This window comes from Papio anubis, chromosome 16, assembly GCF_008728515.1.
Source record: "Papio anubis isolate 15944 chromosome 16, Panubis1.0, whole genome shotgun sequence".
Classification (NCBI taxonomy): Eukaryota; Metazoa; Chordata; class Mammalia; order Primates; family Cercopithecidae; genus Papio; species Papio anubis.
In genome coordinates, this window is record NC_044991.1 from 63,756,656 (window position 1) to 63,782,592 (window position 25,937).

Below are 25,937 nucleotides of genomic sequence, written 5' to 3' on the forward strand. Positions count from 1 at the left end.
AACACCCTCCACGAGGAGGGCCGGGCCACTTCCTGCCCCCGAGCGGGCTCTCCCCGGCCGAGGCTCCCACCGCCGCTCTGGGGAGGCCATGCAGCATTCCTGAGGGCGGGGTGGGCGCAGGAAGAAGGTGCCTGCGGCCCCGCCCCCTCCGGGCGCGCTGGGCGGGGCGAAGCCCCTCGGCGCCTTCGGCCCGCCCCGCGGGGGGTGGGCGCAGCTTGTCGCGCTCCTCACAAAGTTTGTTTTCTCCCTCCGGGCGGGTGGGGGAGGGCGCGGAGGGCGCGGGGGGAGGAGAGGGGATCTGACGTCAGGCCGCGAGGTGCTTTCCAGCCGCGAGCTGTCAGGCCGAGTGTCAGGCCGGGCAGGTACGCTGCGCGCGCCCCCGGGGCCCCCCGCCCCCCGCCGGGACTCCCCGCGCCGAGCCTGAGGCCGCGTGGACCCGAAAGCCTCTCGGAAAAGTTAGTGCAGGGAGCAGGAGAGGGCCAGATGGGGGTGGGGGCGCGCGGACAACTTGGAAAGTTTCTTTTTCTCAGTCGGACGGGGGAGGGGGCGTCGTCCTGGCGCGTGCGGTTGGGGGTGTGTGAGCTCGGGGGTGTTTGTGAGTCCCGACGGCCCCCAGGGGGTGTTTGTGAGTCCCGAAGGCGCTGCGCTCCGGGGGCTGGTGGGGGGCTGTTCCAGCCCCCGGGAGGAAGCCTGCTCGGGGCCCTGGCGGGGGGACCAGCTTCATAGGATCCCACCCCAGGAGAGGGCCGATCCTGCGCCGGACCTGAGTGAGCGCGCGGGGGGGCGGATTTGTTTGGTTTCAAAAGTGCACGTTGCTAACCGCCGGCAGGGCCCCCCCCGCCGCCGAGCCGGGCAGGGGGCGGCCGAGAGTGACAGCTGGGAGTGGGGGCCGCGGTAAGGGCCCGGAGCGGGGGGGCTCTGGGGAGCCCGCGCGAGTTCCCCTTTCCTTTGGAACAAAGGAAAGTCTGTCTCTGAGGCATCTGTCACTCCCAGGCGGGCCAAGGAAGCGGGGCGCGTGAGGCCGGCGCCCCGGAGAAAGTTTGTTGGCGCCGGGACCCTCGGGCAGGCCGAGGGTGAGCCGAGCCTCCCGCAGGAGAAGCACGCAGCCTGCGGGGCAGGGGGCGGCCAACATGGAGTCTGGGCGCAGGGCTGTGGGGGGGCGGCGCGGAGGTGGGAGCCCAGCCCCCTCCCCTCCCTTCCCCTCCCCTCCCCCTCAGGGCCGAGTTCGGAGCACAAAGCCGAGCGCGCACGCTCCGCCGGCCCCGCGCCCCGAAGAGTCGGCCAGCCCCGAACTGCTGGGGAAGGGGGTGGGAACCAAACTTTTTCCTGCTCCAGGACAGACACGTGAGTTTTCTTTCTTCCAGAACCCCCGCCCCACCGGGATGGCGGGCCCGCCGGGGAGCTGGTGCGCGGAGTCGGCCAGGGGTGAGGGTACTGTGGGGTGCAGGCGCCCCAAGCGCCGGCCGATTCCTCGCCGACCGGGGAGCCATGTGCTCCGACTCGGTCTGGGCCGCGGGGGAGGTTGCGCGCTTTGTCTGCATTGCTGGGAATGCGGGCGTGAGTGCGCGGCCGGGGGGAGTGTCGGGGCCGAGCTAGGGGAGTTGTCAGAAAGTTGGTGCGGGAGTGGCTGCAGGTGGCGTCGTGGGAGTCTGTAGGAGGGTGCATGGGATGTTGTGTCGAGGGGGTGCTGCCACTGGTCACTGAGGGTAGAACTGATTGTTAGTGTGATGACGCCTGGAGTTTTCCCTGTCGGAGAAATTGGGGGTGGCCGGGTCGGTTGGAGTTCGTGGGTGGGCGGGTACAAAAGTTGGGTTAGTTGCGTGGGTCACTGTTGTTCGTGCTAGGCCTGGGTCTGTAATCTGTGCGTGTGCGTGCTGTATGTGTCGGTGATAAACCCTAGGGTTTGTAGGGCTTGAGCGATGGGTCCGGGCCAGTTATCCTAGCGCTGTTGGTTAATTGCCTGGCTTGAGTGTGTCTGGGTGCGGTGTAGGGTGCATATGTGGGAAACCTCCCAGCCTATAGATGGCCCTGGGTTGCAGAACACCGAGGTGGAGAAGTTTGTGTAGGCTGAGAGGTCGTTCCCCAGGGCCCACCCGGGGAACCCTGCAGACAGACTTGGCTGTCAGCCAGGGTGGAATTTGTACAGCTAACCTTGAGTAAACTTCTCACAGCCGGCCAGGGCTGCATCACTGAGCCCGGATCCCAGCTGCCCTGGCCATCTAGAAATGTCTGTCTGACCTCAGAAAGCGCCTGCTGTGGTGCTGTCTGAGGAGTGGCACCTCTAACCAGTGCCTGTCTCACCTCCAGGTGGCCTGGCTGAAAGGGTAGACCCTTCCCTCGAAAGCCTGGCCTAGCCAGCCCAGAGATCTGGGCGCAGGTCCAAGAAGAGGAAACAAAACCTGGGAGATGCCAGAGTCTGTTGGCTGGCCTGCTGGGGAGCTGTTAAAAGGCTGAGAAGGGAGGAGCCTTGAGATCCTGGCATCAGCCTGGCCTAGAACTTTTGCTTTTAAAATGAAAATCTGGCCGGATGCGGTGGCTCAGGCCTGTAATCCCAGCACTTTGGGAGGCCAAGGCCGGCAGATCACCTGAGGTCAGGAGTTTGAGACCAGCCTGGCCGACATGGCAAAACCCCATCTCTACTAACAACAACAAAAAAAAATTAGCTAGGTGTGGTGGCACACACCTGTAATCCCAGCTACTCGGGAGGCTGAGGCAGAATTGCTTGAACGCAGGAGACGGAGGTTGCAGTGAGCCGAGATTGCGCCACTGCACTCCAGCCTGGGCTACAGAGCAAGACTCCATCTCAAAAAAAAAAAAAGAAAATATTTTTTGCATTTGTGAAACAGAACTTTGTCGGGGGCTGAGCAGCTGATTTGGGTCATCTAGGGAAAATCCTTCCTTCATTTGACAGGTGAAGACAGGACTCAAGCCCAGAGAGGGGAGGATCCTTGCCCAGGATTACAGTGCCAAGTGGAGGGTGGGCCTTGCTCATTCATCTGGATTTTGAGTGGTTGAGTCTAGGACCAGGCCAAGGGGCCTGACAAAGGAGAATGTCCAAGAAGCAACCAGTAGAGAGATGACTCACCTCTCTCACTGCAAGGTACACAGTAGGTGCTCCTTAAATATCACATGGACTGCTGCAGGACCATGGTGATCTGTAGTTTCCAGAGTTCTCACTGGGCGTTGGGAGACCTAGGAGGCAGTACAGTATACAGCCCACAAGAGAAGGTGGGGAGAGGCCTGGTCCAAATCCAACTTTAGTATCCTAAGCTGGGGGTGGGATTTTTTTCCGTTACAGCTTTATTGAGATATAACTCACATACCATGCAATTCACCCATTTAAAGTATACTTATCAGCAGGTTTTGGTATGTTTGCAACTATCACTATAGTCAATTTTAGGACTTTTTTTGAGGGGGATGGGGGGACAGGGTCTTGCTCTGCCTCTCAGACTGGAGTACAGTGGTGTTATCTCATCTCATTGCAACCTCTGCCTCCAGGCTCAAGCGATTCTCCCACCTCAGCCCCCAGAGTAGCTAGGACCACAGACATGTGTTACCATGCTCAACTAATTTTTGTATTTTTTTTGCAGAGATGGGGTTTCACTGTGTTGCCCAGGCTGGTCTTGAACTACTGAGCTCAAGTGATCTACCTGCCTTGGCCTCCCAAAGTGCCAGGAGTATAGGTGTAAGCCACAGCATGTGGCTTTTTTTTTTTATTATTTTATTTTTAAAAATGGGGTCTTACTATATTGTCCAAGTTGACATGCACTGGTGCGATCATAGCTCACTACAGCCTTGAACTCCTGGGTTCAAGGGATCCTCTCACCTCAGCCTCTCGAGCAGCTGGGACTACTGGCACACCATACTGGGCTAATTTTTATTTTATTTTATTTTTTATTTTAATTTTTTTTTATTTTGTTAAGACAGAGAATCGCTCTGTCACCCAGGCTGGAGTGCAATGGCATGATCTCAGCTCACTGCAACCTCCACCTCCCAGGTTCAAGCAATTCTTCTGCTTCAGCCCTCCCCTGCATAGCTGGGATTACAGGTGCCCACCACCACACCCAGCTACTTTTTGTATTTTTAGTAGAGACGGGGGTTTCACCATGTTGGCCAGGCTGGTCTCAAACTCCTAACCTCAGGTAAGCCACCCGCCTCAGCCTCCTAAAGTGCTGGGATTTCGGGCGTGAGCCACCACGCCTGGCCCCAATTTTTATTTTTTGTAGAGCCAGGGTCTTCTTGTGTTGCCCAGGCTGCTATTGAACTCCTGGCCTCAGGGGATCCTCCCGCGTTGGCCTCCCAAAGCACTGGGATTACAGGCATGAGCCTGTACTACACCTGAGCCTGTATTACACCTGGCCCAGGATGTTTTTACCCCATCAGAAAGAAACTCCATACACTTTAGCTATCAGCATTCTGTCTCCGCAGCCCTAACTGCGGAGCTGTTAGTTAGCTAATCTACCCTGTCTCGATAGAGTTCATGATCAATGAAATCATATAACATGTAGTCTCTTATGACTGGCTTTTTTCCCTTAGCATAATGCTTTCAAGGCCTACTATATTGTAGCATATGTCAGGACTGGCTTATTTTTTTTTTTTTTTGAGACGGAGTTTCGCTCTTGTTGCCCAAGCTGGAGTGCAATGGCATAATCTCGGCTCACTGCAACCTCCATCTCCTGGGTTCTAGGAATTCTCCTACCTCAGCCTCCCGAGTAGCTGGGATTACAGGCGCGCACCACCACGCCCAGCTAATTTTTTTGTATTTTCAGTAGAGATGGGGTTTCACCATGTTGGCCAGGCTGGTCTTGAACTCCTGACCTCAAGTGATTCACCTGCTTCAGTCCCCCAAAATGCTGGGATTACAGGCATGAGCCACCGCTCCCGGCTATGAATTCCTTTTTTTAATAGGCGAATTAACCATTGAAAAGATAGACGACTTTTTTTTTTTTTGTAGAGATGAGGTCGCACTATGTTGCCGAAGCTGGTCTTGAACTTCTGGGTTCAGATATTCCTTCTACCTCAGCCTATACTGCTGTGAATATGTGTGTATGAGGTTTTATGTGGACACAAGTTTTCATTTCTCTTGGACTATCTAGGAGTGAAATTTCTGGGTTGCATAGTAACTCCGTTTGACCACCATAGTATCTTGGGCAGCTTTTTTTTTTTTTTTTTTTTTTTTTTTTTGAGATGGCGTCTCAATGTGTTGCCCAGGGTGGAGTGCAGTGGCATGATCTCGGCTCACTGCAACCTCTGCCTCCCAGGTTCAAGCGATTCTCCTGCCTCAGCCTCCTGAGTAACTGGGACTACAGGCGCTTGCCACCACAGCTGTCAAATTTTTGTATTTTTTGGTAGCAACAGGGTTTCACCATATTCGCCAGGCTGGTCTCAAACTCCTGACCTTGTAATCCGCCTGCCCCAGCTTCCCAAAGTGCTGGGATTACAGGTGTGAGCCACCGCGCCCGGCCTTTTGTTTGTTTGGTTTTGTTTTTGTTCAGATGGATTCTCGCTCTGTCACCAGCCTGGAGTGCAGTGGTGCCATCTCGGCTCACTGCAACCTCCGCCTCCCGGGTTTAAGCAATTCTCCTGCCTCAGCCTCCGGAATAGCTGGGACTACAGGCGCGCGCCACCACGTCCAGCTAATTTTTGATTTTTTAGTAGAAATGGGGTTTCATCATGTTGGCCAGGATGGTCTCGAGCTCTTGACCTCGTGATCTGCCTGCCTTGGCCTCCCAAAGTGCTAGGATTACAGGCATAAGCCACCGAGCTCAGCTTTTATTTTTTGAGACCTTTTTTATTTTATTGTTACCCAGGCTGAAGTGCAGTGGCACAAACACAGTTCACTGCAGCCTTGACCTCCTGGGCTCAAGCAATTCTGCCTCAGTCCCACAAGTAGGTGGGCCTACAGGTGCACACCATGACACCTGACTGATTTTTTTTTTTTTTTTTTGTGAGCCACTGCGCTGGCCTTGAGCAGCTGTCTTAATCTCTCTCTGTTACCTCAGCTATAAAATGATAATAATAGCTTCTCCCTTATTGAGGAATTGTAATTAAATGAGATAACGTGTAAAATGCTCAGTACAGGCCGGGCATGGTGGCTCACGCTTGTAATCCCAGCACTTTGGGAGGCTCAGGCTGCCAGATCGCTTGAGGCCAGGAGTTCAATACCAGCCTGGCCAATATGGTGAAACCCCGTGTCTACCAAAAAATACAGAAAATTAGCCAGATGCATGCCTGTAATCCCAGCTACTCGGAGGCTGAGGTGGGAGATCACTTGAACCCGGGAGACAGAGGTTGAAGTGAGCTAAGATGGTGCCACTGCACTCCAGCCTGGGCTACAGAGTGAGACCTGTCTCAAAAACAAAAAAAAAGAAAAGAAAAAAAACCAAATGCTCAGTACCGAACATGGAGAATAGTAGACCTCAGTGGAAACTGTAATTATTTCCAGTCCGAGTCCTGCTTGTGAATGAGCTGCCATTTGCTAGTCACCTACCTGTTCCATGAAGTGGAGGAACTTTGGACTCATACCTTCTAGCTTGCTTGGGCTGTGTTATGGCCTGAGACTCTGAATTGCAATTACCCCATTTCTGGTGTCCCAGGCTCAAGTAATGCTGAGCGTGTTTGGAGACTAGGAAAAGGCAGTACATACTAATGATGTTCCCATCCCCTGTGTCACTTGTCCCAGGTTTACCCAAGGTCCAGCCCCCTAGGCACCATGTCGGACAGTGATCTAGGCGAGGACGAAGGCCTCCTCTCTCTGACGGGCAAAAGGAAGCGCAGGGGGAACCTGCCCAAGGAGTCGGTGAAGATCCTCCGGGACTGGCTGTACTTGCACCGCTACAACGCCTACCCCTCAGAGCAGGAGAAGCTGAGCCTTTCTGGACAGACCAACCTGTCAGTGCTGCAGGTAAGGAGGGGATCTGGATAAGGGGGTGGTAAGAGGATCTGTGTTCTAGTCCTATTCCAGCCACGCCACTGACTCACTGTGGTCTTGGGCCAGTCACTTTCGCTGTCTGGGCTTCAGTTTCTTCTTGGGTTAGGGGAGAACACCTAACTCTCCCTGTCTCAAGGGAAGACAATGAAATAGGGTCGCTGTGGTCAATTTCAGACTTTAGATAGTCCTTTTTTTTGAGACGGAGTCTTGTGCTGTCACCCGGGCTGAAGTGCAGTGGTGCGATCTTGGCTCACTGCAACCTCCACCTCCCGGGTTCAAGCGATTCTCCTCCCTCAGCCTCCCGAGTAGCTGGGATTACAGGCGCCCGCCACCATGCCCAGCTAATTTTTTGTATTTTTAGTAGAGACAGGGTTTCACCATGTTGGCCAGGCTGGTCTTGAACTCCTGACCTTGTGATTCGCCTGCCTCAGCCTCCCAAAGTGCTGGGATTACAGGCGTGAGCCACCACGCCCGGCCCAGACTTTGGATAGTTCTGAAGAGGCAAGGAATGTAATGTTGTCAAAGTCTAGGTGTCATCATTAACTTTGGAGGCCAAGGGAAGATGAGAAGGCATCGAGCATCTAGGATTCGGCCCCCTGCCCCAACGCAGTATTGGACGGCGACTTGGTTGAAAGGGGCAGCTGTGATTTGCAGTGTGGTTAAGAGATGGGACAGAATCACAATCCAGGAAAGGACAGAAGTCAGAGGTTCTGTGTTCATAATCCAGTTCTGCCTCACGTCTTGATTTCCTCATCTGTAAAGGAGCAGGGGGTGCGCAGAATCCTCCCCTGCCTGGTGGAACTGTTGTGACAAATAGATTCAGAACTGGATGTGAAAGTGCTTTGCAAACCATGCACATGAACACACTCAAAAGAGATAGCCTTATCCCCTTTTAATCAGAGTGCAAAGTATTGTCGCCTTTGAATCGCACCTATTGCTGACCCGCAGGTGCCTTTGTTCTGCTTTCCTGGAGCAGAGGCGGGGGACCCCGGACCACCGTTGCTTTGCCTCCAGTTTGCTTCTCCCCTTCCTAGAGACACACAGTAGCCTGTTAGCCTAACACCAGAGGCCCAGCCCTGCCCTGCTGGCCCCCACTGCTCCCTTCCTGAGCCAGTCAAACCTCTCCCCCAAACTCTCCTTTTCTCTTTCCCCCTCTGTCCTTTCTTTTTTTTTTTTTTTTTTTTTTTTTTGAGGCAGTTTTGCTCTTGTTGCCCAGGCTGGAGGGCAATGGCATCATCTCAGCTCACCACAACCTCTGCCTCCCGGGTTCAAGCAATTCTCCTGCCTCAGCCTCTGAGTAGCTGGGATTACAGGCACCACGTCCGGCTAATTTTTTGTATTTTTAGTAGAGATGGGGTTTCTCCATGTTGGTCAGGCTGGTCTCAAACTCCTGACCTCAGGTCATCTGCCCACTTCGGCCTCCCAAAGTGCTGGGATTAAAGGCTTGAGTTACCACGCCTGGCCTCCCTCTCTGTCCTTTGATAGCTTGTTACTCCAACCTTTGGTGCTGTCTCTCCCTCCTTCCCTTATCCCTTCTGAACCTCCCACGTCTTCCCACTTCCTATCTTTCTTCCATGTAGAGACACGGTAAGTATTTCAGCCCTCAGAACTCCTGTCACCTGACTTTATACTCTGGGCAATGGTTAATCTAAGTATCTGTATGAGAAAAGCTCTAAAGTTACAGATCCTGACTCAGATTCCATCTTCTCCACAAGAGGAAGCCTGGACCTTGGCCAAGTCACTGCCTTCTCTCTGAGCCTCATTATTCCCTCATCTGAAAAAAGAGAGGTGATTGTAGCACTTTCATGAGTGTAGGGAGGAGGGGAAGAGGAGAATTCAAGGCTCACTCAGGCCCTCCTTGCACAGTGGCTCACGCCTGTAATCCCAGCACTTTGGGAGACCAAGGCAGGAGGATCACATGCGCCCAGGAGTTTGAGACCAGCCTGGGCAACATAGGGAGACCCCATCTGTACAAAACAAAAAAATTAGCTGGGCATGGTGGTACATACCTGTAGTCTCAGCTACTTGGGGAGCTAAAGTGGGAGGAAGGATTACTTGAGCCCTGGAGATGGAGGTTACAGTGAGCTGTGATTGCACCACTGCATTCCAGACTGGGCGACGGAGTGAGATGATGTCTCAAAAAAAAAAAAAAAAGACCAGGTGTGGTGGCTCATGCCTGTAATCCCAGCACTTTGGGAGGTCAAGGCAGGTGGATCTCCTGAGGTCGGGTGTTCAAGACCAGCCTGGCCAACATGTAGAAAATCCATCTCTACTAAAAATACAAAAAAGTAGCTGGGCGTGGTGGTGCATGCCTGTAATCCCAGCCACTCAGGAGGCTTAGGCAGGAGAATCCCTTGAACCCGGGAGACAGAGGTTGCGGTGAGCCGAGATGGCTGCATTGCACTGCAGCCTGGGCAACAAGAACGAGACTCCATCTCAAAAAAAAAAAAGGCTACTGGTCAGTGTTTGGCATACAGTGGGTGTTTCTACTGTTTTCAGCTTCATGTCTCTGCCTAAGGCACAAAGTCTTGGGCTGACCCTGGGTGCCCAGCAGTGCATGGCATCTCACAGTGTACCTCCTCAGCATGGGGCTATGCAGAGTTGGGATCCCAGAGAGGTTCCAGACACATTCTTACCCTCGAGGAGTGTGTAGACAGCCTCTTTGCGGGTCTCCCTGCCTTCAGCCTTGTTCATTTAATCTATTATTTTGAACAAAAAAGCCCAGATCTGATAGGGCCAGGCACTCCTAGACTCTACTGCCCTCAGGATAGAGTCCAGACTGATCCACAGCCTAGGTTTGGGGCTGCTGCTTATATTCCCAGTGCACCTCATCCTGTCCTGTCAAACCACTTGTCACATTCTATTGGAATTACTTTTTGTCAGGGACACTTTCTCAAACCTGAGAAATATACTCTTTTTTTTTTTTTTTTTTTTTGAGACGGAGTCTTGCTCTGTCGCCCAGGCTGGAGTGCAGTGGCCGGATCTCAGCTCACTGCAAGCTCCACCTCCCAGGTTCACGCCATTCTCCTGCCTCAGCCTCCCAAGTAGCTGGGACTACAGGCGCCCGCCACCACGCCCGGCTAATTTTTTATATTTTTGGTAGAGACGGGGTTTCACCGTGTTAGCCAGGATGGTCTCGATCTCCTGACCTCATGGTCTGCCTGCCTCGGCCTCCCAAAGTGCTGGGATTACAGGCATGAGCCACCACGCCCGACCTACTAACTCCTTTTATTTATTTATTTGTGTGTATGTGTGATGGAGTCTTGCTCTGTCACCCAGGCTGGAGGGCAGTGGTGCAATGTCAGCTCACTGCAACCTCTGCCTCCTGGGTTCAAGTGGTTCTCCTGCCTCAGCCTCCTGAGTAGCTGGGATTGCAGGCGCATGCCACTGCACCCCGCTAATTTTTGTATTTTAAGTAGAGACGGGGTTTCACTGTGCTGGCCAGGCTGGTCTTGTACTCCTGGCCTCAAGTAATCCATCCACCTCAACCTCCCAAAGTGCTGGGATTACAGGTGTGAGCCACCATGCCTGGCCCATCCTTTTAAAGAAAACATTTTTCAGCCAGGAATGGTGGCTCATGCCTGTAATCCCAATACTTTGGGAGGCCGAGGTGGGCGAATCACCTGAGGTCAGGAGTTCAAGACTGGCCTGACCAACATGGTGAAACCCTGTCTCTACTAAAAATACAAAATTAGCTGGGCGTGGTGCCGCATGCCTGTACTCCCAGCTACTCAGGAGGCTGGGGCAGGAGAACCACTTGAACCCGGGAGGTGGAGGTTGCAGTGAGCCAAGATCGCACCATTGCACTCTAGCCTGGGCAACAAGAGCAAAACTGTCTCAAAAAATAAAAAAATAAAATATTTTTCGTGGGCCCATCTCACCTCAAGATGTTAACTTGAATCATTTTTATCACATCACTTAGGTAAAACAAAACTGGGTACATTAAAAAACAAAAACCACCTGTAATCCCAGCACTTTGGGAGGCCGAGACGGGCGGATCACGAGGTCAGGAGATCGAGACCATCCTGGCCTACACGGTGAAACCCCGTCTCTACTAAAAAATACAAAAAACTAGCCGAGCGAGGTAGCGGGCGCCTGTAGTCCCAGCTACTCGGGAGGCTGAGGCAGGAGAATGGCGTGAACCTGGGAGGCGGAGCTTGCAGTGAGCTGAGATCCGGCCACTGCACTCCAACCTGGGCAACAGAGCAAGACTCCGTCTCAAAAAAAAAAAAAACCACTTCTTTTTGCTTTTGTTCTTATACCTAACCTTAAAATCAAACTGTTTCCAAAGTAGGTAAGTGTAAAACCCGTGACATTCCACCTGACTGTTAACTGAAGATGGCGGGTGGTGCTTTGCTGACTGCACTGCGGGATATGGTGTGACAAAGGCACAGACTCAGTAGAGTAGGTCTGGATGGCCTTAGGCCCCGATGCTCCTATTGGTGATGAAAATGGAAGCCCAAAGCCAAGCATCCTTCTAGAGAACTAGCGAACCCCTCAAGGTGACACATCCACAGATCTCACCTGGAGAAATGTGAGTCTAAGGAAAGGAGACTGGACATCCCCTGGAGGGAAGGGACCCATGGTGGCTACCTGCTCTAGAGTCATGCCAAGAGTTAAGGGCAGTGGGGACCACCCAGCCCTCCTTGATGGAAACTGACCATGAATCCCATGTCAGCCCCAGCTGCACACCTCTCTGGTAACTCCTCCCAGTTAGCTCATTCCCCTCAGCTCATTTGGTCAATTACCAGCTCCTGTACATATACCCCTTAAATATTTCAGGGTTTTGGCTTCTTTCTTACCCTTGTCTAAACCATCATTATCTGATCACGATCATTTATCACTCTCCAACTTAAAACCCTTCAGGCCAGGCATGGTGGTTTGTGCCTGTAATTCCAGCACTTTGGGAGGCTAAGGCAGGCGGTTCGCTTGAGGCCAGGCTGGGTGTTTGACAACAGCCTGGCTAACACAGTTAACCTCTTCAATGCTAAAAATACAAAAATAGCCAGGCATGGTGGCACATGCCTGTAACCCCTGCTACTCAGGAGGCTGAGGTACAGGAATCACTTCAACCAGGAGGAGGAGACTGCAGTGAGATCGCACCACTGCACTCCAGCCTAGGCAACAGCAAAACTCTGTCTCAAAAAAAAAAACTTCAGTGGGCTGGCAGGGTAACTCATGCCTGTAATCCCAGCACTTTGGGAGGCTAGGATGGGAGACTCTTGAGCCCAGGAGTTCAAGGCTGCAGTGAGCTATGATCATGCCACTGCCCTCCAGCCTAGGTGACAGAGTGAGACCCTATCTCTAAAACAAAAAAGGCTGGGCGCGGTGGCTTACATCTGTAATCCCAGCACTTTGGGAGGCCAAGGCGGGTGGATCACCTGAGGTCAGGAGTTGGGAGACCTACCTAGCCAACTTCGTGAAACCTTGTCCTACTAAAAATACAAAAATTAGGCCGAGCGCAGTGGCTCACGCCTGTAATCCCAGCATTTTGGGAGGCTGAGATGGGTGGATCACCTGAAGTCAGGAGTTTGAGACCAGCCTGGCCAACATGGCGAAACCCTGTCTCTACTAAAAATATAAAAATTAACCAGATGTGGTGCTGTGTGCCTGTAATCCCAGCTACTCGGGAGGCTGAGGCAGAAGAATCGCTTGAACCTGGGAGGCAGAAGTTGGAATGAGCCGAGACTGCGCCACCGCACTCCAGCCTGGGCAACAGACTAAGACTCTGTCTCAAAAAAACACAAAAATTAGCTGGGCATGGTGGCAGGTACCTGTAATCCCAGCTATTTGGGAGGTTGAGGCAAGAGAATTGCTTAAACTGGGGAGGCAGAGATTGTAGTGAGCTGAGATTGCACCATTGCACTCCACCCTGGGCAACAGAGCGAGAGTCCATCTCAAAAAAAAAGACAAAAAAACCTTCAATGGCTTTTGCCAACCTAATGACATCACCTGCCCGTGTCTACATCTTAAACCTCAACCCTGATCCCCCACATTCCTGCTACATTGATCCACCTCCCCAGACCATTTTCCTCCTATCCCTGACCAGGACGCTCCCATCCCCTAAAGGAGCTGTGTGCTCTCACAGCAGATAGAGGGGTCAGAGCACTGGGACACTAAACTGTAATTGCTTTTAGACTGCACCAAATTCTAGAGGTGTGGAGAGCACTGACCTAGTTTTGTTCATAGTTATAGCCCTAATATAGCTTAGTGCTTGGTATCTGGTAGGTAGGTGCTCAGTAAATAATGTTGAAGTAGCAGAAAAGGACTATAAAGTGTTGGAAGGGTCAACAGGCAGGACCTCAGAAGTAAGGAAATGTAATGGCTCCTAATCATGAAAAATTGCCTAAAGCCTGGGAGCATCATTTTTTCCTGTATTTATTATTTTTTTATTTTTTTTATTTATTTTTTTTTTTGGAGACAGAGTCACTCTGTCGCCCAGGCTGGAGTGCAGTGGCTCAATCTTAGCTCACTGCAACTTGTGCCGCTCGGGTTCAAGCAGTTCTCCTGCCCAGCCTCCCGAGTAGCTGGGATTACAGGTGCCTGCCACCAGGCCCAACTAATTTTTGCAGTTTCAGTAAAGACAGGGTTTCACCATCTTGGCCAGGCTGGTTTCGAACTCCTGACCTCAGGTGATTCGCTCGCTTCAGCCTCCCAAAGTGCTGGGATTACGGGCGTGAGCCACTGCGCCCAGCCTCCTGTATTTAATTTTTTTAAATTTCATTTTCCATTAAGGACATTTTAAGAATATCTATAAAAGCTGAGCGCAGTCTGGGCACGGTGGCTCACACCTATAATTCCAGCACTTTGGGAGGCTGAGGCGAGTGGATCACCTGAGGTCAGGAGTACAGGACCAGCCTAACCAACATGGAGAAACCCCATCTCTACTAAAAACTGCAAGATTAGCTGGGTGTGGTGGCACATGCTTGTAGTCCCAGCTACTCTGGAGGCTGAGACTGGAGAATCACTTGAACCCAGGAGATGGAGGTTGCGGTGAGCCGAGATCGCGCCATTGCACTCCAGCCTAGGCAACAAGAGTGAAACTCCATCTCAAAAAAAAAAAAAGAAAGAAAGAAAAAGAAAAACACTAGGCACAGTGTCTCACGCCTGTAATCCCAACACTTTGGGAGGCTGAAGCGGGTATATCACTTGAGGCCAGGAGTTGGAGACCAGTCTGGCCAACATGGTGAAACTCCGTCTCTACTAAAAATAGTCCCAACTACTCAGGAGGCTGAAGCAGGAGAATCACTTGAACCTGGGGGTGTTGGAGGTTGCGGGGAGCCAAGATCACACCACTGCACTCCAGCCTGGTCGACAGAGTGGGACTCTGTCTTTAAAAAAAAAAAAAACACAAAAGTAAGAGAATATAATAATCAACCACCAGCACCAGTCATTTGGCTTGAACAAGTATCAACATTTTCCTAGCTTGTTTTATCTCTCCCTGGGGGCATCTCTTTTGATTGTCTCCTTTAACCCCCGCCCCAGGAGCGATTCATTAGCAAGTCAATGAGTCAGTTAACTAACTGGTTTGCCGGTACTTGCCTGGGGCTAGGTAGTTGGGAGGGTTAGGGAAAAAGTCTTTTGTAAAGGATTTTCACGGGTCCCTCTGACATCCTCTAAGCCCAATTTATTGGTTGGACTAGATCTATGACTACCTGGCAGGATTCTGGGCCCCATTCCTTTACTGTAACAACGGTTGGGGATATACCACGTGCCCGGCCCGGGACTCTGTGCTGGGGTACACAGTAGTAAGATGGGTACCTTCCCATTACTTCCTGGCTGTCAGGACTGCTTTCATATGCAGCTTCCTGAGGGAAGTCTTCCCAAAGCCAACACCAGGGCAAGGCAGCCGTCCCCCTGGCAAGGGCTATTGGGTGAGAAAGAGGCCTGGTGCAGAGGCTGTAGTGGTCAGCTGTGGGGGAGGGGTGTCCTGGCCTACCCCCAGGGCAGCCAGGGATGTAGGAGCTGCTCTTTTCTGACTCCAAAGCTAGCTGCCCTCTGATTCCTCCCCCAAGCAACTTCTGTTTTTCCTCATGTCAAGGCCTTTCATCTGTCTGTATTTTTTTTTCAGCTTCTGTGTAAGCTTTTTGGCTTAAATAAAGGGCTTGGCCTGCAAGGACAAGTAACCAGTAGGCTAAACCATTGGTTCCTAAGCCTGGGTGGCCAGACTTTCTGGGTAGCTGGTCTGAAAACACATTCCCGACTCCACCCCTCACCCCCACTAGATCAATAAAGCCAGAGGGGAAATCACTATCTAACAGTTTTTAAAAATCTCCCCCAGGCAGGGCGTGGTGGCTCTCTCTGTAATCCCAGCACTTTGGGAGGCCAAAGGGGGCGGATCACTTGAGGTCAGGAGTTTGAAACCAGCCTGGCCAACATAGTGAAACCCTGTCTCTCTTAAAAATATGAAAATTAGTCAGGCATGTTGTCACATGCTTGTATTCCCAGCTACTTGGGAGACTGAGGCAGGAGAATTGCTTGAACCCGAGAGGCGGAGGTTGCAGTGAGCCAAGATCATACTGTTGCACTCCAGCCTGGGCGAAGAAGCGAGACTCTATCTCAAAAAAAAAAAAATCTCCCCTAAGGTGATTCTAATACAGAGAACTGCCTTCAAGAGCACCTGGATATGGCGGTCCCAGCATGAATGGTGGTACCATGACGTTTGGGAAAGGCGCCTCAGTGCCTTCACTTCCTTGACATGAAAATGAGAGGGTTTGTGCCTGCATCCATTAGCTGCTGCTCCTAGCATCACAGCCCTTGTCAGCCTCCTGGTGCTCCTCCTACCCCCATTTGCCACAGTGATTCCTCCCTTGTCCCTCAGCAGCCTTTCAGATACAGCCCTGTTTTATGGTAGAGACTGGCTTTCAGGCCCCCAGCCTATGTTACGCCACATACATCACAGAGTTCACTTTGACCTTCCTACCATCTCTCCATGACCTTGAGTGGGGACAAGTCACAGGTTCTTTTCCTGACTTAGGCACAGGCTAGGCAGCTGGAAGGGGCTGCAGAAAGGGCACTGGCAGCCACTCAGTTCCCCCGCCTTGCCTTGCCCAGCCCCTCAGCTGTGCATTTTTCTGGGCTAAGAAGACAAAACAAACAGATGCTAGGCTGCCAAGTGCTCTGGACAGGACAGTCTTGTGGGGGAGTGTGTGGAGGGGGTGTTTTTCTGTTCTCTGAATCCTCAGCCAAAATGGGAGGTACCTTTAGGGGCTAGGTGTCCACACAGATGCTGAGGAACGCCCAGGCTTCCTTCCCTGAGACTGCCTGCTCAACACCACTCCTTCTTAGTTTGCTTGACCCAGGTCACTGTGACCTGACCATTTTTCCCTTGCATCCAGGGCTGAGGTGGAGAGGGGCAGTGTACTCCTGCAGCACAGGTACGGGAGGAGGCAGCTGTGGGAGGGAGGGAAAGAAGGCCACAGGCACTGCTCTTGTGCAAGGAAGCCTCCCTCTCACTCTTCAGCTGGCAGTGGGTGGCTGCCCAGAACCAGGCTGTCTGGATCAAACCCAGCTTTTGCACTTGTGACCTTGAACAAGTTTCTGAACCTCTCTGATGTGTTTCTTCAATGGAGATAAGCATAACCTGTCTGATAGGCTGAGATTGAATGAATAATTAGATATGAAATGTGAATAGCACCTGAGACCAGACATGGTGGCTCACACCTGTAATCCCAACACTTCGGGAGGTTGAGGTGAGCAGAAACCTGAGTTCAGGAGTTCGAGACCAGCCTGACCAACATGGAGAAACCTCATCTCTATTAAAAAAAAAAAAAATGCCGGGCGCAGTGGCTCACGCCTGTAATCCCAGCACTTTGGGAGGCCAAGGTGGGTGGATCACAAGGTCAGGAGATGGAAACCATCCTGGCTAACATGGTGAAACCCCGTCTCTACTAAAAATACAAAGAAAAAAAATTAGCCAGGCATGGTGGCAGGCACCTGTAATCCCAGCTACTCGGGAGACTGAGGCAGGAGAATCACTTGAACCCAGGAGGCAGAGGTTGCAGTGAGCCACTGCTCTCCAGTCTGGGCAACAGAATGAGACTCTGTCTCAAAAAAAAAAAAAAAAATTAGCACCTGAGGGGTTTTGTGTTCGAATGTTTGCTATCAGGATTATGATGTTTATTACTCAGCTATCCCCTTTGTTCCTCTGGAAAGACACAGCAAAGCTGGCTGGGTGCTATGGCTCATACCTGTAATCCCAGCATTTTGGGAGGCTGAGGCAGGCAGATTGCTTGAATCCAGGAGTTCAAGACCAGCCTGGCCAATGTGGTGAAACCCCATCTCTACAAAAAAGAAAAAAAAAAAAACACTACCTGAGCGTGGTGGCACACGTCTGTGGTCCCAGCAACTCGGAAGGCTGAGGTGGGAGAATTACCTAAACCCAGGAGGTCAAGGCTGCAGTGAGCTGTGATTGCACCACTGCACTCCAGCCTGGGTGACAGAATGAGACCTTGTCTTTAAAAAAAAAAAAAAAAAAAAAAGACAGCACAGCAAAGCAGTGGAAGCCCTAAAGCCAGGAGGCCTCATTTTAAATCCCTGCTCTGCACTGGGAGGATGTGTGACTGCACAAGGGCTTTCTTCTCTTTGAGCTCAGTTCTCTCTAGTACTTTTGGGACATTGCCCTCTACTCTTCAGGTTGTATGCAGATTAAACATAATGCAGGTGTGGCTGGCATGATACTGCTGTCAAAGGTGTTTGAATAAGTTTGTCCCCTTCCTTCATCCCACCCAGCTGTTCAGTCCTTCCTTTTTTTTTTTTTTTTTTTTTTTTTTTGAGATAGAGTCTTGCTCTGTTGCGCAGGCTGGAGTGCAGTGTTGCGATTTCAGCTCACCGCAACCTCTGCCTCCTGGGTTCAGGCAGTTCTCTCAGCCTCCTGAGTAGCTGGGACTACAGGCACACACAGTGCTAAGCCCTTCCTCTCTTTAGGGTTTTCCCACAGCTCTAGCAGGATTTGGCTCAGCCAGCGTCACCGAAGCCTGCTGGTATGTGTGTGCATTGGAGCACCATAGTGGTGAAGAGGAGCAGTAAGAACCCCAGGGCCAGGGCCCCTCCTGGCTGGAATGGAATGGGAGAGAAGGGCCACAGAAGCCTCTGGCTCTGCCCTGCCTGTGAGCCTTCCAGCCTGACAGCCTGGTGCTGTCTTTGAGTCACCTGTAAAATAGATGCAGCTGCAGTTAGCTAGGGTAGGAAAAAAGACACAGGACCAGAAGAAGGACCTAGAGTGTGAAATTTCAGTCAAGCCACCGTTTAGACCATTTAATGGTTTTCCATGGTGCTCTGGCCTGGTTGTCAGCCCTGCCCACCTCTGAGCTCCTGAGCTACCATTCACCGGTTCCTTAAGCCAACCCTTTCCTGCCTCGGTTCAGCTGTTTTGGAGGACCATAGAGGTGAAGGAGGGCAGATGAGAACCCCACGGCCAGGGCCTTTCCTTGGAATTGTTTAGAACATTCTTAGCTTTCTATATGGCTGGCTCTTCCTTATCCTTACGTCTCAGCCTTCCAAAACCCTTAGCCATGGAAGTTTCTCTTATCTTTATAACCCCCCCACCTTTATTTCTGTTTCCTTTTTGGCACTTATTGGTGGTTATTCACCTAGTTGTTGTCAGTCTCCATGACTAGGTGTGCACTGTAAGCTCCACAGGTTGGCGTGCATGTCTGTTTAATTCACAAAGGCATCCCAGCACCAAGAACTGGGCCCAATATAGCAGGCACTCAAATGATAATTTAAATGAGCAAGAAGCCTTGAAGAGCAGCAGGAAGGTGAGAAGCTGTAACTTTTTTTTTTTTTTTTTTAAGATGGAGTCTCACTGTGTTACCCAGGCTGGAGCGCAATGGCATGTTCTCGGCTCACTGCAACCTCCGCCTCCTGGGTTCAAGCAATTCTGCCTTAGCCCCCACAAGTAGCTGGGACTGCAGGCACGCGCCACCACACCCGGCTTATTTTTGTATTTTTAGTAGAGACGGGGTTTCACTGTGTTGGCCAGGCTGGTCTCCTGACCTTGTGATCCGCCCACCTCAGCCTCCCAAAGTGCTGAGGTTACAGGCGTGAGCCACCGCACTTGACCGACATTTTTGCCTTTGAGACGAGGTCTCACGCTGTCACCCAGACTGGAGTACAGTGGCACAGTCACAGCTCACTGCAGCCTCAACCTCCTGGGCTCAATTGATCCTGTCACCACAGCCTTGCAAGTAGCTGGGACTACAGACACACACCACCATACCCAGCTAATTTTTGTACTTTTTGTAGACACAGGGTTTTGCCATGTTGACCAGGCTGGTCTGGAACTCCTGAGCGAAAGCCATCTGCCCACTTTGGCCTCCCAAAGTACTGGGACTGCAGGCGTGAGCTACAGCATCCAGCCTGACTCTCCAGGCTGGAGTACACAGGCATGATCATGGCTCACTGCAGCCTCGGCCTCCCTGACCTCAGCCTCCTGGGACTATAGGGCACGTGCCATCACAATAGCTAATTTTTTGTGTTTTTGTAGAGATGTGGTTTCACCATGTTGCCCAGGCTGGTCTCGAACCCCTGGGCTCAAGTGATCTGCCTGCTTCAGCCTCCCAAAGGCTGGAATTACAGGTGTGAGCTACCGTGCCCAGCCAGGGGAGGGTCTTCATGTCCAGGCTCTGGAGTCTGGACTTATCGTGTAGGCAGTAGGAGACAAATGGCAGTTTTCTAGAACAGGAATGACAGCCATGGCATTTTAGAAAGAACATGAAACCAGTAAAGAGGCTAGACTGAAGAGCTGTAAAGTTGGGGGCTATTCAAGAGCGTCCAGAGATAGGGGGCAGGGTGCTATAGGTGTCCCCCAAACCACATGCATATCACTTAATGGTGAGAAATTTTATACTTCTAAACAATCAACTAGATGGGAATGGGGTCAGAGTTAGTGGTAGCTTTCTCAACAGCATGTGGAAAAAAGTCAAGGATGTTGGTTGAGCGCATGTTCTGCTGAGGCTACTACTCCTGGTATTGCTGAGAAATAAGAATGACTTTCTTCCAGGCCAGGCACGGTGGCTCATGCCTGTAATCCCAGCACTTTGGGAGGCCGAGGCAGGTGGATCACTTGAGGTCAGGAGTTCGAGACCAGCCTGGCCAACATGCTAAAACCCCATCTCTACAAAAAAAAAAATAATAAGGAAAAAATAAAGAATAACCTTCCTGATAGCTCCCTTGTGCCTTTGTGGCTTTCTCCGGCCTGCAGTGAAACTCTGCACTACAAACTTGGGAATGAGTTGCCCTTAGCATCAATCCCTCTCTTCTTCTTCATCCACCCAGGCAGCAGGTCCTGCCATTCCAATATCCTAAACGCAGCAAACATTTGTCCTCTCGCCACCTCCCTTAATGTAACCTGAACTACTAGCAGTACCCCATCTCCCTGCTTCCAGTCTGTTCTCCACATCATACATTGCTCCTTACGTCAAACCCTTATATAGCTCCTCAGTACCCTTAACAATAAAGAAGCAAATCCTCCTGCTAAGAGGTAGCCTTCAGTTACCACTCTAAGCTCCAGCCACATGAAGTTTTTGTTTGTTTGCTTTTTTGAGACTGGCTGTGTCACTCAGGCTAGAGGGCAGTGATGTAATCTTGGTTCACTGCAACCTCGTCCTCCTGGGTTCAAGCAAGTCTCCTGCCTCAGCCTCCTAAGTAGCTGGGATTACAGGCGCCTGCCACCATGCCCAGCTAATTTTTCTATTTTTAGTAGAGACAGGGTTTCACCATGTTGGCCAGGCTGGTGTGTGTTCTTATTTAACTCTCTTTTCCTACTATTAACTGCTGTGTTTTCTGCTGTGTTCCCAGGTCCTAGGACATGCTTCATAGCTGTTTGTTTTGGTTTGTTTTGAAACAGGGTCTTGTTCTGTTGCCCAGGCTGGAATACAGTGGTACAATCATAGCTCACTGCAGCTTCCACCTGTTGGGCTCCAGCGATCTTCCAACCTCAGCCTCCCAGGTAGCTGGAACCACAGGGGCGCACCACTGCACCTGGCTAACTTCTTTTGTAGAAACAGGGTCTCCCTGTGTTGCCCAGGCTGGTCTTGAACTCCTGAGTTTAAGCAGTCCTCCCGCCTTGACCTCCCAAATTGTTGGGATTACAGGCGTGAGCCACTGCACCCAGCCCATAGCTGTTTTTGATTGAGCGAACTGATCGGTCTTGTATATTCATTCCAGATATGTAACTGGTTCATCAATGCCCGGCGGCGGCTTCTCCCAGACATGCTTCGGAAGGATGGCAAAGACCCTAATCAGTTTACCATTTCCCGCCGCGGGGGTAAGGCCTCAGATGTGGCCCTCCCCCGTGGCAGCAGCCCCTCTGTGCTGGCGGTGTCTGTCCCAGCCCCCACCAATGTGCTCTCCCTGTCTGTGTGCTCCATGCCACTTCACTCAGGCCAGGGGGAAAAGCCAGCAGCCCCTTTCCCACGTGGGGAGCTGGAGTCTCCCAAGCCCCTGGTGACCCCTGGTAGCACACTTACCCTGCTGACCAGGGCTGAGGCTGGAAGCCCCACAGGTGGACTCTTCAACACGCCACCACCCACACCCCCAGAGCAGGACAAAGAGGACTTCAGCAGCTTCCAGCTGCTGGTGGAGGTGGCACTACAGAGGGCTGCTGAGATGGAGCTTCAGAAGCAGCAGGACCCATCACTCTCATTACTACACACTCCCATCCCTTTAGTCTCTGAAAATCCCCAGTAGGCATCTGCCAACAAGGGTGCTCAAGGCTCAAGCCAGCTGTCCTGGGTTTCCGTTTTGGTTCCCTTTCATACAGAGGGTTTTCTATGGATCACTGCCAAACATTGGGATCATCTCCTCTGTCCAGAGGTCTTCAGCAGGAAGACGCCAGCTGGCACCACTGCACTGTGATGGGGGCCCTCTCCTCTGCTGACTCTGCCGTTTCTCCAGGCCTCCCCTCAGTGATGAGACCAAGAGATCGGAGACAAGCATGGTGCTGATGCTGCTGCTGCTTCTCCAGAAAATCCCTGGGACACCTTTGTTCCAGCCTGGTTTCCTGGGCTGGGCTCAGGAAAGCTGCCAAGTTCAGTCTTATGTTGGGTCCAAGCTGCCCCTGTGCTGTTTCTGTCAAGCCAGGTATGGACATTCCAAGTTCATATGCATGAACAAAAGAAAAGAGGAACCCAGTGGATGTAACAGAACCGACTCCAGTTGAATGTTTAGATTTTTGCTAAACTGTTTTCTTTTTCCCTTTTTTGCTGTGGTTTGCATTCACGGCAGTAGTTAGCCCAGGTGTGGGGAACGAGAGTGCACTGCATGATAGCGTTATGGTGAGCTGGGAAGGACCCACCACTGCCACTGGGGATTGTTTTGCAAGAAAGGAATATTTTTATTTTGGGGGCCAGCTAAGTCTCTGCAGTAGTGTGAAATTCCAAATGGTGGTTTTATCGTTGGTTTGGTTTACCCAAAAAAAGGCAGGAAAAAAAAAAAAACCCATATGAGCGCATTGACTTTTCTGCCACAGGCACAGAAGGGTAGAAAGCCACAGCAGGGGGCAGTCCAGCAGACTCTGACTCAACTTTCTAGGTACCTAGCAGAGAAGGATGGTAAGATCAAAAGGTGTTTGGTTTTTCTTTTCTTTTTTATTGTAGTTTTTTGGGGGGTGGGGGGAGTAAACTAGACTGAAGCGATGGATTTTTTTTTTTTCTTTAATGTTTTTCCCTTTGTTCTTGAACATTTTTGCCCTGCAGCCTGAGTTTTGAATTCTTTTAGGAACTTGGATTAGAGGGGCCCTATGTCAGAAGCTCCCAGCACCTCCTACTTGGGAGAGAAGTGAGCCATCTGCTGGTCAGGAAGTCCTCCAGAGAGGCAGCCTTTCCCACAATGGTGGCAGGAAACTATCTGGGGAAAGCAGCAATAGTGTCCACTGCTGCCAGGGAACTGCCTTCAGAGAAGGCTGGGGCTGGAAAAGGGTTAGAAGCCTGCTAGCTGGGATTGTCTTTGTTTCAGCTTCCTTTAAATTAGAGTTACAGGGGCCCCTGCCCAGTGAACAGATCACAATTGGTCTTATGCTCCTCCCTCTCCCCCATTTTTTCTTTTGCTGTTTTGTTTTTTGTGTTTTTGAGATAGAGTCTCACTCTGTCACCCAGGCTGGAGTGCAGTGGTGCGATCTTGGCTCACTGCAGCCGCAGCCTCACGAGTAGCTGGGATTATAGGCGCCTGCCACCATGCCCGGCTAATTTTTGTATTTTTAGTAGCGATGGGGTTTTACCATCTTGGCCAGGCTGGTCTTGAACTCCTGACCTCGTGAGCCACCGCGCCCAGCCTCTTTTGCTGTTTCATTGCTGACAGTGTTCAACAGCAATATGTCCCATCTTTATGTATCCTAAGAAACACTAATCCTAGGTTATTGCTAGCCAAAATATTTTTGTCCTGAATAACGTCACTGGGCCAAAAGATAGATCAGTACCGCAGCCTTTAGTTTCCTGAAATCACCAGGTCAGGCACAAGGAGAAGAGAGGTTCCTGGATACTGACTAACTTGGGTGGGCCTAGCCAGGAGAAAGACAGTAACATGTGTTCTGTACTTTCTTGGAAGATCCCTGAAGCCATCACAGAGGCTCCCCAACTTCTGAGTCGCCCATCTGTTGCTGGAGTGGGAATGGATTGCTGAAGGAGAGGGAGCTTTGCTCTCTCTAGGTGGGCAAGTTTCCTGGGCTCTCTGTGTTGCCTCCCTCTGGCTTCTTCCTCCCGTGCCCTCTCCCCGTGTGCCCCAGGGGGATCAGGGATCCTCACCCTCCTGAGGCCCAGTGGGGAAGAATGAACATGGCTGCGTCCAGGTTAACTGAAGCTGCCATTTGCCCAGCCTTTTCCATCCCAGCCCTGTCAGTGAGCCCTGGTCTGGTGCAACTGCTGCAGGATGCCTGTAGTAGGGAACTCTGGAAGTGTGTTGGTCTGAGGTGGGATTTTCCCTCCCCACAGTGCACTGAGCAACAGAGGGTGGTGAGGGGTGAGGGAGCCATGCTGCTGAATTCTGGTTGGCATTCCCCCATTATGTAAAGTGGGGTGTTGGGGTGGGGCAGACTCTGCTTGGGTTTGGTTGTAAGATAAACCTGGAGGAGAAGCACAGTTGTCCCATTGAATTATTTGAGCAAAAACTACTGTAAATAACTTTTTTGTCTTTTGTCAAATAAAATTGTTGTTTTGTTTTTTTAAGCAGAAACAGGGTTCTTGATGATTGATCCACCAGGGCTCAGGGCCCAGGCTTGAAGACAAGGCAGTTACTGGCTTCCTACTTTGCTTTACATCTTTTACTCTCTCTAGTAGCCCAGCTGTGAGTTCTGTGCACGCTGTACCCCCATTCCCTTTCACCAGCTCCATTCTGTATCCCATTCAACTCAGGGTAAAGGGGGCCTTTGCATCCCACATGGAGCCAGTCTTCCCTGGGATCAACAGTTAAGCTTTGGGGTTGCTAAGTGGTGAGGATATAACCTTGAGGAACTGGCAGTTTTGTCCTCCCCCTCTCTCGGTAAGAAATGAGCACAACTGCAGCCGGGCGCGGTGGCTCAAGCCTGTAATCCCAGCACTTTGGGAGGCCGAGACGGGCGGATCACGAGGTCAGGAGATCGAGACCATCACGGCTTCTTCGGAGTGAAACCCGTCTCTACCTAAAAAAACGGTGAAGGTGGCAGGCGCCTGTAGTCCCAGCTACTCGGGAGGCTGAGGCAGGAGAAATGGCGTGAGCAGGAGGCGGAGCTTGCAGTGAGCTGAGATCTGGCCACTGCACTCCCAGCCTGGGCGACAGGCATGAGACTCCGTCTCAAAAAAAAAAAAAAAAAAAAAAATTCTAAAAAAAAAAAAATAAAAAAGAAATGAGCACAACTGCAGCGTGAACCCAACACAGAGAGAAGCAGCTATGAGGTGGAAACTCCAGTCATGTCTGAAACCAGGACTACCTCTAGACTTCCCTATTACGTAAGCTAGTGAATTCCCCTTTTTGCTTAAATTAGCTGTTAATACATTTCTGCCATACTGAAATGACAATACACTAACTGCAGCCCAAACTACAAAAACCAGGGTCTGCAACAGTGGGAGACTGAGTTTGGCTGAGTGGGCCTGGGCCTGGGTCTGGGTCTGTGCTATGTTCGATCTCTTTTTTTTTGATACAGAGTCTCTCTATCGCCAGGCTGGAGTGCAGTGGCGCAATCTCGGCTCACTGTGACCTCCAACTCCCAGGTTCAAGCGATTCTCCTACCTCAGCCTCCCAAGTAGCTGGGACTACAGGCGTGCGCCACCACGCCCGGCTAATTTTTTGTATTTTTTAGTAGAAACGGGGTTTCACCGTGTTGGCCAGGATGATCTCCTGACCTCATGATCTGCCCACGTCGGCCTCCGAAAGTGCTGGGATTACAGGCGTGAGCCACTGTGCCCGGCCCCAGTTGCTTAATGTTTGTATACACACATGGAATTGAGATGCCCCAGGTAAAGAAACTGAGTGGGCTGTGGTTTGTGCCTACAGTCCCAGCTACTCCAAGGCTGAGGCTGGAGGATCACCTAAGCATGGGAGTTTGAGGGTGTGGTGAGCTGTGATTGGACCACTGCACTCCAGCCTGGGTGACTGAGACCCCTTTTTTTTTTTTTTTAAGAGAGTAATTGAGTAGGGATTTAAGATACTTGCCTGAACTCATATAGCCCATATAAATATGGAGCTAGAATTCAAATTCAATTATGTTTTCCTTCAGGGTCACTCAGGTCTGCCCAGAACCTATCTGAACTAATATAGTGGGCAGTTATATATAGTGACCACTAATGTAGTATCATCTAGCTGTCTAGAACACTGCTACGAGCTAAGCACAAGAAGTTTCTTCTCGTGAACGAAATCTTAATTTCTCCCCAGTACACCTGGATGGAGGATGTCTGGTCTTCTACAGGTCATTCTCTAGGAATTTCGAGAGACAGCCTCCCCACTCAAGTTTCCCAGATTAAAGAGCCTCAACTCCCTTAGCCATTCACCCAAGGTCCTGATTTTCCCCCACTTCTCTCTTAGTATCTCTCAAACT

The 25,937-nt window shown here is 51.3% G+C and overlaps 1 protein-coding gene across 5 annotated transcripts; it reads left to right on the forward strand.

Annotated features, from left to right (window-relative positions):
• Positions 1-241: 241 nt before the first annotated feature.
• Positions 242-24,100, forward strand: TGIF2 (TGFB induced factor homeobox 2). Of its 5 annotated transcripts, XR_004179061.1 has the most exons (4): positions 273-455; positions 6,683-6,904; positions 21,101-22,015; positions 23,477-24,100. XR_004179061.1 is itself a non-coding variant. In XM_009216175.4 (3 exons), exons 2-3 carry the CDS (start codon positions 6,713-6,715, stop codon positions 21,620-21,622), a joined length of 714 nt encoding a protein of 237 aa, XP_009214439.1. In that variant the 5' UTR covers positions 242-362; positions 6,683-6,712; the 3' UTR covers positions 21,623-22,414. The 5 variants fall into 5 exon arrangements, 4 of the variants coding, with proteins under 4 accessions (XP_009214439.1, XP_003904838.1, XP_009214440.1 ...); XM_009216175.4 differs by lacking the exon at positions 23,477-24,100 and having other exon boundaries at positions 242-362; positions 21,101-22,414; XM_003904789.5 differs by lacking the exon at positions 23,477-24,100 and having other exon boundaries at positions 21,101-22,414.
• The last annotated feature ends 1,837 nt before the right edge of the window (positions 24,101-25,937 follow it).